This window comes from Arachis duranensis, chromosome 1, assembly GCF_000817695.3.
Source record: "Arachis duranensis cultivar V14167 chromosome 1, aradu.V14167.gnm2.J7QH, whole genome shotgun sequence".
In the NCBI taxonomy this organism is placed as follows: Eukaryota; Viridiplantae; Streptophyta; class Magnoliopsida; order Fabales; family Fabaceae; genus Arachis; species Arachis duranensis.
The window spans coordinates 15,941,715-15,954,301 of NC_029772.3; the positions used below are offsets into that span (position 1 = coordinate 15,941,715).

The 12,587-nt window shown below is 37.3% G+C and overlaps 2 protein-coding genes across 2 annotated transcripts; one reads left to right on the forward strand and one right to left on the reverse strand.

Annotated features, from left to right (window-relative positions):
• Positions 1 to 290: 290 nt before the first annotated feature.
• Positions 291 to 1,838, forward strand: LOC107479521 (transcription factor MYB44). The gene has a single exon (XM_016099651.3). The coding sequence runs from the start codon at positions 453 to 455 to the stop codon at positions 1,401 to 1,403; it is 951 nt and encodes a 316-aa protein (XP_015955137.1). The 5' UTR covers positions 291 to 452; the 3' UTR covers positions 1,404 to 1,838.
• A 697-nt stretch (positions 1,839 to 2,535) lies between these two features.
• Positions 2,536 to 12,283, reverse strand: LOC107479512 (probable cadmium/zinc-transporting ATPase HMA1, chloroplastic). Its single transcript, XM_016099643.3, has 13 exons — positions 11,501 to 12,283; positions 11,261 to 11,411; positions 10,963 to 11,147; positions 10,011 to 10,157; positions 8,899 to 9,094; positions 7,414 to 7,526; positions 5,809 to 6,050; positions 5,290 to 5,395; positions 4,427 to 4,591; positions 4,053 to 4,269; positions 3,424 to 3,611; positions 3,249 to 3,335; positions 2,536 to 2,993 (listed from the first exon to the last, which is right to left on the reverse strand). Exons 1-13 carry the CDS (start codon positions 12,020 to 12,022, stop codon positions 2,814 to 2,816), a joined length of 2,499 nt encoding a protein of 832 aa, XP_015955129.1. The 5' UTR covers positions 12,023 to 12,283; the 3' UTR covers positions 2,536 to 2,813.
• Positions 12,284 to 12,587: the final 304 nt, after the last annotated feature.

A 12,587-nucleotide genomic window follows, 5' to 3' on the forward strand; every position in this document is an offset into this window, starting at 1 on the left:
CTAATATACTACAATCATACCGTAACAGTTGATTTTCAATTAAATTAAAAATGAGAATTCGAAAGGATAAAAAGGAAGAAAGCAGAGCAGGGATGACTTGTGCAAACGGAAGCAGCTGAAACTGACGCGTGTCCAATTACAGCTGTATCCCAAATCCCAAGCCAACCGCTCCCCAGGAACAAGCGGTACCAATTTCAGCATAACACTCCCAGAAACCCCTCAAAACCTAACCTCCTCAACCGGTTACCTCACCCCCCCATCCCTCCCACATATAAACAACGATCAAACACCAACCGCTTCACACACACAAAACAGCAACACCACAAAAAAACCCTTTCAAAAATCTCATCGTAACGCCTTACCTACTTCGCTTCTGTTTCTCTCCATATATAAATCTTCACTTTCACATGATCCTCTAAATCTGAAAAACAATACAAAGGAAGCTAAGCAGTATGGCCATGTCTAGAAGAGAAATGGATCGGATCAAAGGCCCGTGGAGCCCGGAAGAAGATGAGGCTCTGCAGAGGCTGGTGGAGAGGCACGGGCCCAGGAACTGGACGTTGATAAGCAAGTACATCCCGGGCCGCTCCGGGAAGTCCTGCAGGCTAAGATGGTGTAACCAACTGTCACCTCAGGTTGAGCACCGGGGCTTCACGCCCGATGAGGATGAGACGATAATCCGGGCCCATGCCCGGTTCGGTAACAAGTGGGCTACAATAGCCCGACTCCTGTCTGGTCGAACTGACAACGCGGTAAAGAATCACTGGAACTCAACACTCAAGCGCAAGTGCTCATCCATGATGATCGACGAGCCTGCAACAGGTCCGGCAGACTTTGACGGCGGTTACTACCTACGGCCCGCGAAGAGGTCTGCGAGCGCAGGTGCTACCATGCCGCTATCCACCGGGCTTCACATGAGCCCGACGTCGCCGGGAAGCCCGTCGGGATCCGACGCGAGTGATTGCAGCGTTCGCGCTGTCTCTCCGTCGCACGTTCTGAGGCCCGTGCAGAGGACCGTTGTTCCTCCGATCGAAACTGCGTCCTCTTCAGAGGACCCTCCGACGTCGTTGTCGCTGTCTCTGCCTGGCGTAGACGTTGCTGTGGAAGTCTCCAATCGTGTCACGGAATCTATGTCACGTGCCTTTTCTCCGGCGATGGTGATGGCTTCGGCGGCGCCTTCAACGGCTGTAACGACAGCGGATCCGCTGCCATTGCCATCGCCACAACATCAAGTTGTAGCGCCGTTTAATTTTAGCGCGGAGCTGATGGCGGTGATGCAAGAAATGATAAGAAAAGAAGTGAGGAGTTACATGGAACAACGCAATGGGATGTGTTTTCAGGCTGCTGGTGGGTTCAGGAACGTTTCGGTAAATCGAGTTGGGATTAGCAAAGTCAACTCGTGAATAAGAAGTGGATAATAGAAAGATTAGCAACTCGGAAAATGAGCTTCGGAAATGAAGAGAAAGAGGGAAAAGAATGAAAAGGAAGCTGTTTCTCTTTTTTATTTTAGTGTTAGGCTAATAATAATGTTGGTTAATGTACAGGGGGATAGGGAGAGGAAAAGTGGTAATGATAAACTATAAGCTATATAAGCGGGATGGTTACTTCCTAACAGGTAAAAGGACACCACTGTGGTTAGGGTTGGAGGCATTGCTTTTGTAAGATGTCGTGTTTGGAGGCTCATGTCCGTTCTTTTTTGGAAAGGAAAAAAAGAAGAGGGTGTTATTAGTAGGAAATGGCAAAGAGAGAGGGAATACCTCAACAAATCTCAAAATAAGTTTAATTTATTTAGTTATTTGCTCAAGTCCAAATGATTAATGCTGTTCGCATTTTGTTGAGATCCGAAATTAGTGAAACCAGTCATCTTTAATGTGATTATAAAATTAAAAGCTGAAACACAGCCGAAGATAGTACTTTGATCAAACACTAATAGTACTGTTCAGTTGCATATTAATAGATTTTTTTTGGAACCTCAATTCTGCGTTTTATTGATGTGGTTTACCTGGACACAGAAGACCGGAAACAAATTAGCAACACATCAAAGTATCAAACAGCGCAAGCTGCCATGGGCTGTAATCTCCCCTCAGAATTTTGGGAATTATTTCAAACTTGAATATAGTTAAAGTTGAAGGCATTGCTAACTAATTGGGTTGGTCAAATAGTAATTCATTAATCCTTTTAAACATTGAATTAATCCTTCTAAAGAAATGTTAGGAATTTAAATTGTCTTGTACATTGTACATGCAATACCAACTAATTGGAGTTCAGATCCTTATTGTAAAAAATGCTTCACGTTCTTTTATTTTTATTTTGGAAAAAATTCAAATATTAGGCCTTTTGGGGGCCTGTAACTGATCAACTGTTGTAAACCTTACCTAGGGCAGTTTATCAAGGTTCTTTACGCAATACGCAGTCATGTTCTTCCTTACATCGTTCTTTTTTATTTTTATTTTGGAAGAGGTTCTGGGCAGATGTGAGAATACACTCCATCTCAAATGTAGTTGGAAGCTATAACTGATTGAAAAGGGCAAAATATTTGACCAATTCTAAATCAATTCAACTAGGTAATAACAGTAAAAATTAACCTCAGGACTTGCGTGCTGTATTTTGGCGTCAACATTTATTCACATTAGTAATTCATTAATTCTCTGATTGACTTCGAGAAGTGTTCATGCATAGTCTACCTTAATATACCATTTTTCCTTATTCCATTAGAAAGGGGGGAGGGCTCAAGAAAGGAAAACTAACGGCAAATAATGGACTGGGGATATTGACGTTTGTCAATAAACACAACACATTCAAATAAAACCACGTTATAAACTCGCCGTTGTAATGTTGCTTGAGCCCTTAATATTTGTCCCAAGAGAAAGAAGCCTAGATTTAACCTCGCCAATCAAATGTAACAAATCCTGCTTCCATGACCAAGATGGTTCGTTTAAGGCACGAATAGAATTGAGACAAACAAGCAGGGTTCCACCTTCATGTAAAAGAACCTGCATGCATGTAAGAGATTTCACTCGAGCAAACCATAGGAAAAGGTTAAGTACGAGAGGTCACTGGATTTTAAAATTCTAGGCAACAGATAGGGGCATCATTCACAATCATCTAAAATAAGCTTATTCAACGATTTCATAGTGCCAAGATAAACAGATGTTTTCCAGAAGGATCAAATTCATCTTTGCTTCGTTGGCAATAAGACATGACTGACAAATAGGAATATAATCCAGCATAAAATTGAATTTTCATACCGTTAACCACAAGGGCAGAAATCCCAAAACTGATGGAAGAGAAGCCATGGTAATGCAGAACAATGCCAGAGCCACATTTTGTTTAATCTGCAGGTGCATTTGAATATAAGCCAATAGCATCCAAAAGTGAAGAAATATTATCCGATAACAGCATATATGTAAAAATATAAAATACCAGTGTTGTTGTTTGGCGAGACTTGGCGATACAAAATGGTACTGCAGAAATATTTTCACGAAGCAATAACACATCAGCAACAGCTATAGCAGTTGCACTAGCACGATGAGCAAGCACAATCCCTACAGTTGCAGCAGCAAGTGCAGGGGCATCATTGATTCCTTCACCAACCATAATTAAGCCTCCTCCTGTCACAAAAGTTTTTGAAGAAATGGAATGAAAGGAAAGATGCATGTGAACAAGACACCATAGAATTTTGCAACATTTGTGGAAAGCTGATTAAATTAGCCTCAAAATATGACAATTTCAGTTGTAAAACTGACTGGCACAGCTAAAAGAAGACAACATAGATGTGAATTCACGTAGAGATGGGCTTTTAATCTCTGCAGAATTTATTTGTTCAATTTAAGTTAGATACACCCAATTGGGTGCAAAAGAAACAAATTACCTATTACCTAACTTCTTTATCAAAAACACCAGTATGCCACAACAAAAGTGAAATCAATAAACATGTATCTAGTACAGATATCAGCCCAAATCAAAGTCCAAAGAACAAGTGAAATATTATTGTTAACAAAGATTAAAGATACCAAATTTAAAAAAGAAAAAACTCTATTTACAGAACTTACCTGTATCTCTTGATGTGTCTTTTACATGACTCAGTTTATCTTCAGGTTTCAGGTTGCAATGAAACTCACTGATGCCCACAGCATTTGCAACCCTCCTTGCACTACACTCATGATCACCAGTTAACATTATCACCCGTAACATTGCTTCATTCTGCAATTCTTGAATAACATTAAAAACCCCAGGACGAGGCCTATCTTCTAGGTGAATAAGTGTCACCTGCAGCAAGTTTGGTTTGAACACCGATGAGAATCGGACATTGTAGCATATCATATCATTCATATAATGAACCTCAATGTGTTTTACACCTTCAAGGGGATGGGGGGAAATGGGTAAAAGGTATTTTCAAAGAAATATCCCATGAAAAGTTCATCACCTTCTTATTAACCGAAAGAGCAGCATGAACAAATTCACTTCCATACGAAGATGTATTAACAGCTTCCTTGATCTTTTCTGACTCCTCTTCAGAATGACAAAATGAAGTGATGAAATCTACAGACCCAAGTGATGCTTTCAATAGCTTAGCACTTCCAGTTCCTGACTATACAGCACAAGAATCAAATTAAGTCATTTTACTTATTATTCACACAAAATGAGGAAAAACAAATATTAGAGGTCAATTTTGTCACCTTATTTATCCAATCATAATATACTGTTATGGTGTTTTAGTTAGTTGTGAAATTTGTGCTAAAAATTATGCATATAATCAATATTCCAATCATGCGGAGTTTAATTTATGTTCGGATATGTTAATTCACCCCTAACTTTTAATATAAACTATCTTGTTTGGATTATGTAATAAAAATCCTTTTTATGTATTAAATTAACAAAAGATATGAGTTAATTAGAATTGAAATTTTTATTTTATTGTATTTATCCAAGAGAAATTAGAAGAGCTATTGAATTGAAGTAAGAAAAAAGGCAACCTATTAATGCTTTTGAAATAACCTAAAAATCAAGTGTAAAGAAAAAACAGAAAGGAGGTCTGGGGGTTGTTTGAGATATTAAGCATCCCCAAACATGCACTTGCATTAGTGTGTGTGTGTATGGAAAATAATTGCATTAAGAAATAAAATGATAAAAAAAGGCACAAATCTTTGTGATGTATACAGGATTAATTGGAATTCTAAATAAACTGTGTGCTTGGGATTCTGCAAATATGGTAGCATATATTGTGATCCTTTGCTTTGTCAACAAGAGTATAATTTGCCATGGGTTGTCTACACGAAAACGTGGTACCTCAATGCTGTTAACAGTAGCAATAAGGCCCCTTCCAGGGAAGTACTCAAAACTTTCAACAGAAACAGATGGGAGGTCTTTGCCTTTGCTATGGTCAACAACAGCCCTGCAATATGTTTCACAGAAAGTATTTCATAAGGTTAAGTTGAAAATGATCATGTTTGGTCTTTTGAATAGTTCATACAATGCATACAATAGACTGACGAATTATTATGCTAATCCAAACATAGAAAGTACAAGGAAACCAACTAAGGGGTGAGTTAATGTATTTTTATATTATTATGTATATATTTATATCCATGTTCTATAATTTAACTAATTTTTAAGAATTTGGTGTCTTTATGTCTATATCACGTCAAGTGTTTGTATCAATGTCTGCTTTACACATAACAGACCCAAAGAAAAGGTATTATTCTTTTTCTTAGAGATAATAAAGGAATAACATATAGATTCAATGAAAACCAAAACTATGGAGGAGGGTCCAAAGATGATATGAATGGATTATGTTCCAGATGATACCTTCCAATGGGATGAGTAGTACCCTTTTCCATAGCTGCAGCAACAGCAAGAGCTTCTTTCTCACAGGTAGGGATGCAACAGGAAGAAATGTTTGACTCATTCTTTCTGACATTATGACCATAAATGGGCTCAATTGCCTTGAATAGAAGTCCTCCTGTGGTTAATGTTCCTGTTTTATCAAATGCAATAGTATGACAAGAAGCTAGAGCATCTAACACATGTCCACCTTTGAGTAATATCCCCTACAAAATGAGGTAGCCATCACAACAATAATAAAATGAATATCTAGAGATTCAAATTTTTGAACAGTTTAATGACTTTCTAATTCAGTCTGGGCAATAAACATAAAAGGAGTAAACAGGGACTTAAAACAATGTCATTGAAATGAACAAGGTTATGCAGTACACCATTCAGTTGAGGTAATTCTCACAACCTTAAATAAGAACAATCCAAAAGTAATCTATTGTAATAGTTTGAATAACTTCCAATTGATTCAGATCAACAGATATGAACTGTTTGAGACAGAGACTTAGAAATTACAATAATGTAATCGATGAGAACATGATTGTACAATTATCGAAACCACAAATAGGAGCCAGAAAATGAGGAAATGTGAATATGATGTATTATTCAGACCTTTGAGATAAGATCAGTTTATGATCAACCAAGGAAGAAGAGAAAGAGAAGTCCTGAATGCTGAGCATTAGAGAGGCTTGTCTCTACCAAGAGTTGTAATTCTAGCCTAGCTCACCCACCAAACTTTCTGTTACGACAATCACATTGCAGCACAAGTCATCACAGACAAACATCCATTTCTGTGTCTCCCACTCACAGCATTACATTTAGGTCCATTAATTTAGGAGCTGTTCTTAACATATAATTATGGTATTTGGTTTTGCATATAGATGGACCCAACTAGGAACCTTTCATGACCCAATAAGAAATATCTTTAACATTTTAGTAGGCAATGCTTGTCTCCATGTTGGAAGCATCAAGAATGTTAACGGGTTAGTTTTTCTTCAAAAGGCAGTTGGATCAAGTTTCAAGTTCACATTTGCTGCTTAAAATTGTTATTGAGAGTGTGAGGCAATGAAGGTCAGAAAATTGTTTAGAGAAAGTCAAACACATAGAAGGCTTAAAAACATTATTCTACACATGACTACAAATAAAAAAACATTTCCTCTTCAAATGGATGAATGGGAGGTTAACTTCTATTTAAGGACACTATTAATAGGGATATAATGATATTTATTGGTAAGGTTCAGAAAATCATAATTAAGCAAATGATATTACTATACAGTAGTTAATATGTGGGATTATTATGAACTAGCGGAATTAAAAGAATGACGGTGAGTTTAAAAATTCATGAAAGAAAAATGAACACAAATTAGATAACAGAATATTGACGGCACAAGATTATGGCATAAATAAAACACCGATATGGAAAAAACACTGACAACACTTGATTCAGTCACAAGTACAAACAAAAAAAAAAAGGAAGTTTTAATATGGAATTTCATATGTTGTATGATTGAATTTAAAATATAAACCAACATTTTGGATCTGAAATAGTGAAAGATGTACCCATACGAAGCTAATTAATACCTTTCTTGCGCAGGAACTAATTGCTGTTGCATATGCTAATGGGGCCACAGCCAAAGCACATGGAGATGCTGCAACCATGAGCCCTAGGGCTCTGTAAACTGAACCTCTGCATGCTACATCAGACAGAGATAAATAAGCTGAAAAGATAAGCCATATATACAACAAGAAGAACAAAGCCTATCCTACTAGGTGCGGTGACAAGCCACTAGATAAGCCCATGCTGCGAATTATAACTATCTTATGTTATAAACTCCAACAACAGCTAACTTTCCGTGAGCGATGGTTATTAGAATTTACGACTCTTTTTGTTTCAAAATTCTACAGTTCCATAAACCCTATGTCAAAACATTTATCTAAGCAAATAATATTTTATATCACAAGGCTCTCATAAGTCACAGTGACACATTACATCACCTTGCTATCATTGAATTCGTTAAAACAAAATATCTCTCTCTTGTCACTACTTATATGTTAAGTTTAACAATGGGGAATAATTATATTAGACTTTTGGTGTGTGGTTTAATGATGACGTTCCAGGAAAGAGAGACAGGGTTATGGGGGTCCAGTGATATTGTTTTGTTTTGAATAGGTGCTAGCAAGGGTTTTTGTTTGATGTTATGGCTGATCATATGTCACATTTTTGGCTGATGTTGGCATTTTCAACTTTCTCCATCCTTGTCTTTTGCATGTTGATACCTTTTCTATAATTACCAAAAAAACGCCTGTGGGAGAAGCTCATCCAAATGGGAAGATGGTGAGAAAATTTCCTTGGTTAAGTGCTTAGATACAAGAAGTGATCACTCTAATTGGCTGGGAGGTGTATTGTCATCCTAAAAAGGAAGGTGGCTCAGAAATTTCAGTTCTAAAAATATTGCCTTTAAGCTGAATGGCAATGGTGAGAAATGTATTTCTTATGCATTAGGTTATCAGAAGCAAGTATGACCAGGACACAAATAGATGGGATGTATAAAGCTTCACAGACTACTCATTTAACGTCCAAGAAATTCATTTCCTAAGGTTAGTCATCCTTGACCTTGCTTCCTTGAAGGCAGGTAACGACTCATTAAAACTATAGGGAGGAATAATGGATTCAAGACTCCTCTTTTGGTCTAGCCTTTTCTCAAATCTTTTGCTTATCCTCTCTTAATAATGGCTCTATCAATTTCATCTGCTACGCTATCTATCTATCTATCATATTTATTAAAATATTTTATTTTTATAAATAAAACTATGAGATAAAAAAATCTAAATTTTAATTTATTACTTTTCATAATAAATTGCATTTATAGTACAAAATTGCATTTTTAGTATTTTATTAATTTTAATTTTCAATCATATATTTAAATAAAGTAAAATAAATTGAACTAAAAGTTGCAATTCGTGAAGTTATTATTTTGTGAACCTAAAAATAAAAATAAAAGTTTAAAGTAAATCTCAATTCCAAAATCAAAATTGGAATTTAGAATAAATGAATTAAGAACTTACCTGGTGTACTAATGAAAGGCCACTTAAATAAAATTGGCCCAATAACGGCAATTGCAACTGATAATACCACAACTACTTTGCTGTAACGTTCACCAAATTCGTCCAACCATCTTTGAAGTTTTGGTTTATTCAACTGTGCTTCTTCAGTCAATTGCACAATTCGGTTTAGGGTTGATTCGTTCCATGTCTTTGTTACCTGTGATCAATTTTGTATTTTGTGGTAAGCTCCCAACAAAAGCACAGTTTTAAAAAGCATAGACAGGAGGTAACAATTGAGAAACATGCTGAATCTTGCTTAAATTGTGATTACTAACAAGCTAACACTTGCAAACTAACTTCACAATGTCTTAACAGTTGAATTCATGGATAAGATTCGATGAACTAGATTGATCACGCTATCCTTAAGCTCAATCATGTCAAACTCAACACTAGATCACCAAAATATCCATTGTACTACTAATAATAAAGGAATCAAATTCCACTAACATATTGCAATCCTTAATAACTGCCTGACAAACCACCACCACTAACTCCTCTAGTCCCTAGTGCCACCTGGCTACCTCATAACTAGCGGTCTACCAGAACATTACAGTTAGCTTCTCAAGATGAACTATAAAGATTCTTTTCTATTAAGAAAAAGTAAACAAACATTATAAGAAAACTAAAATATTTCCTTTTCACTGAAAGAAAAGACTAAGATATTTACAACCACAGCCACCTTCCTGTTACCGCAGATTCTCACCCATTAATTCATTAATCTACCAGTTTGACCTTCGTGTCACACCTTTGATATCCATCATGATCATTCCCAGTCACCCACCAAAAGTACCATCACCCAGCCCAAGCTACTGCTACAGCCACTAACTTGTATATATTAAAAAAAGGCAGCCCGGTACACAAGCATCACAGGATCCGAGGAACGGTAACACCCAAAGAGTGTAATTAGGCAGTTTAACTGATATATGATTCAGCAGCTGATTCGACAACTTGAATCAGTGACATTGAAGTTACATGGAGACAACTCAACAGTTGTTCCAGGGCTTCCCTTCATTACCTTGTATATATATAAACCTACTGAAATATGCAACATCATCGTAAAAAATTGAACATACCTTTACAATTATCCTCCCATCTAAGTTCCTTGCACCACCAGGTATCCTGTCTCCAATTTTGGCCTCCAATGGTTTGATTTCCCCTGTCAAGTGCTCGATGGTAATTGTAGCGTTGCCTTGGAAAACTTCGCAATCTACAGGCACAGACTAATCACAATACCATCCCCATTATACTTCAATAGTCTGATGTATAAGACTTGAGACTCCAAATTGTGCATGAATGAGTCTGTATCATGTATGAAAAATGTTCTCCTTGATGTTTGTATGAAAATACTAATGGACTATAAGTTTTTCTCACTCATTTCGGGAAAGAATATTCTTTTAAGAAGATAACAGCGGACAGGAAATGTTCTCTATAAAAGAAAAACAGAGAAGAGCGAGATAAGAAATTGCAAGGAGACTAACAGAATTACTGTTCTCTATGAGTAAATTTTGAAAAAGACCCTTCCAAAACAAACTATATATGGATAATCTACTGCATTTTTCATATAACAATAATGTGTGTGGTATTTAAATAAAAAATAAAAATAAAAACCTTCGTAATCATCCACATGCTGTTTGAATGATAGTAATGTCCTTAGACTAACTATTAAGGCCATTAAAGCCATTCATCCTACCCAAAATTATTTATGCCTCTTAATTTGAAGAACAGTAAAACACACACTTATAGCTACATTTGTTACTATAGAGAAAGATAAGCTGAAGACAATTAAGTTTTAACTCCGTTCACTCTTTAATTCTTCTATCTTTGGATATCAACTGTATTGTTACATTAATAATTCAGTTTGGGCTTATTAAGTAAAAAACCAAACACACCAGGTTTCACTATATATTAAAACCCTAAAAATTCTAAAGAACTCCAGCCGTTGGTTGCAGGTATAATTATATTCAACCAATTCAAACTTCAAAATTAATGCAAGGCAGGTAAGCAATAGATTCTATCATAACTTACCTCACCAGCACCAACAAGGATATATGATCCTACAGTTACATCATGCACAGGAACACTCTTGTACGCCAAGTTGAATGTATTAGGAAGCTTATCACCACTGGTGTCAAGAACAAGTGCAAACTCAGGATGATTCTCTTTCAACTCTTTAACATCGATCATCGACCGTCCAGTGAAGTACTCCTCAGCTGCAGAAACAATTCACTCAAGCAAATCAATCTCGTTCCATAGTAACCAAATCTCACTTCCGAAAAACAAGTTTGAGCATATAATGTTAGTTCGAATTTCCAAAATAGCTCACCTATATGCGCGAGATTGAACATGGCAAGAAGCAACCCTCCTTCCAAAGAGTTTCCCATAAAAACAGACGCAAAAGCAGCCATCGCCATTAGTACATGGATGTTCACTTTTCCACTGCTAAGTTCAATTAGAGCATCCAGCGAAGCCGAAACCTAAAGAAAGAAAGACAAGAAAGAATTAAACGGGGAAAAGAGAAGAGAAAGAAAACGGAGTGAGAGGGTTTTGGTTGATTGTTGCGTACCCCAACCAAAGGAAATCCAAGGATGATGAGGGAGTGTTGGAAGCGCTTAACGAGAGGCTTTGGCAAAGTGTGAGGGCAAATGGCAGCTGCCACGAATAAAGCTGTTGAGAAGCAGCAAAGATGCAAGTGCTCCCTTAAGAAATCGGCCAAGTCCATCCACCTCGTGGCTTTCGCGAACCCGATGATCGCTCGTTGTGGTCCCGTGAGGTTAGCGCTGTCGATGGCATGATGCGCGTGGTGGTGGTGGTGGTGGTGGTGATGGTGATGGTCGTGCTCGTGCTCGTGCTCGTGGTGGTTATGATCGCTGTGGCTGTGATGGTGGTGGTTAGCGTTGGAGTGAGCGAGGCAGCGGAGGCGATGGTAACGGAGAGGGAGGCATTTAGGTGAATAATAGAAGGGTTTGATTGGAAGTGGGGGAGGGTGAAGAGGCAGGAGCTTGGAGGATCGAGTTCTGGTGGGTGTTTTGTAAAAAATTAGTGATTGGAGCTTAGAAGAAGGGATCGTGTAAGGAATTGATTCCATGTTGTGGTAGAGAACTTGGAAACTAGAGGAAGTTCAGGCCATCGAGGGGGTTCGAAGGGACTGGGAAGTGGTTTATGGCGGAGTGATTGTTAGTTTGTTGTTGTTGGTGGTGGTGGTTTGGGCCTTCAGAATTGAGGGGTAGTGCAGTGGTGGGTGGATGTGAGTGAAAATGAACCATTCAGTTCGTCGTCATGCCAATGCCATCCTCACCACATAGTGTGCCCATTCCAAGACGCCCGGCACGCGCCTCGTGGGGCCGTCGGAGTTAAATTTGTCTCTTTGTGGTTTGGGCAGGGGTGCCCTTTTTGTTTAAATTTAAGATAAATAAAATTATTTTAAAAAATTAGTTGATATTAATTAAAAAAAATTATTTTCATAATATTATTCATAAAATAAATATAATATTTATGAATTCATATAGAGTCTTTCTCTATTATTTATCTCATTATAAGTGCAAATGATATAATATAAACATGTTTCGTTTACAATGTCAATCAAATAAGTAACAAAATTTTATACAAATATATCATTTGCTCTTGAAATATGAGTATAAATTATTTTAAAC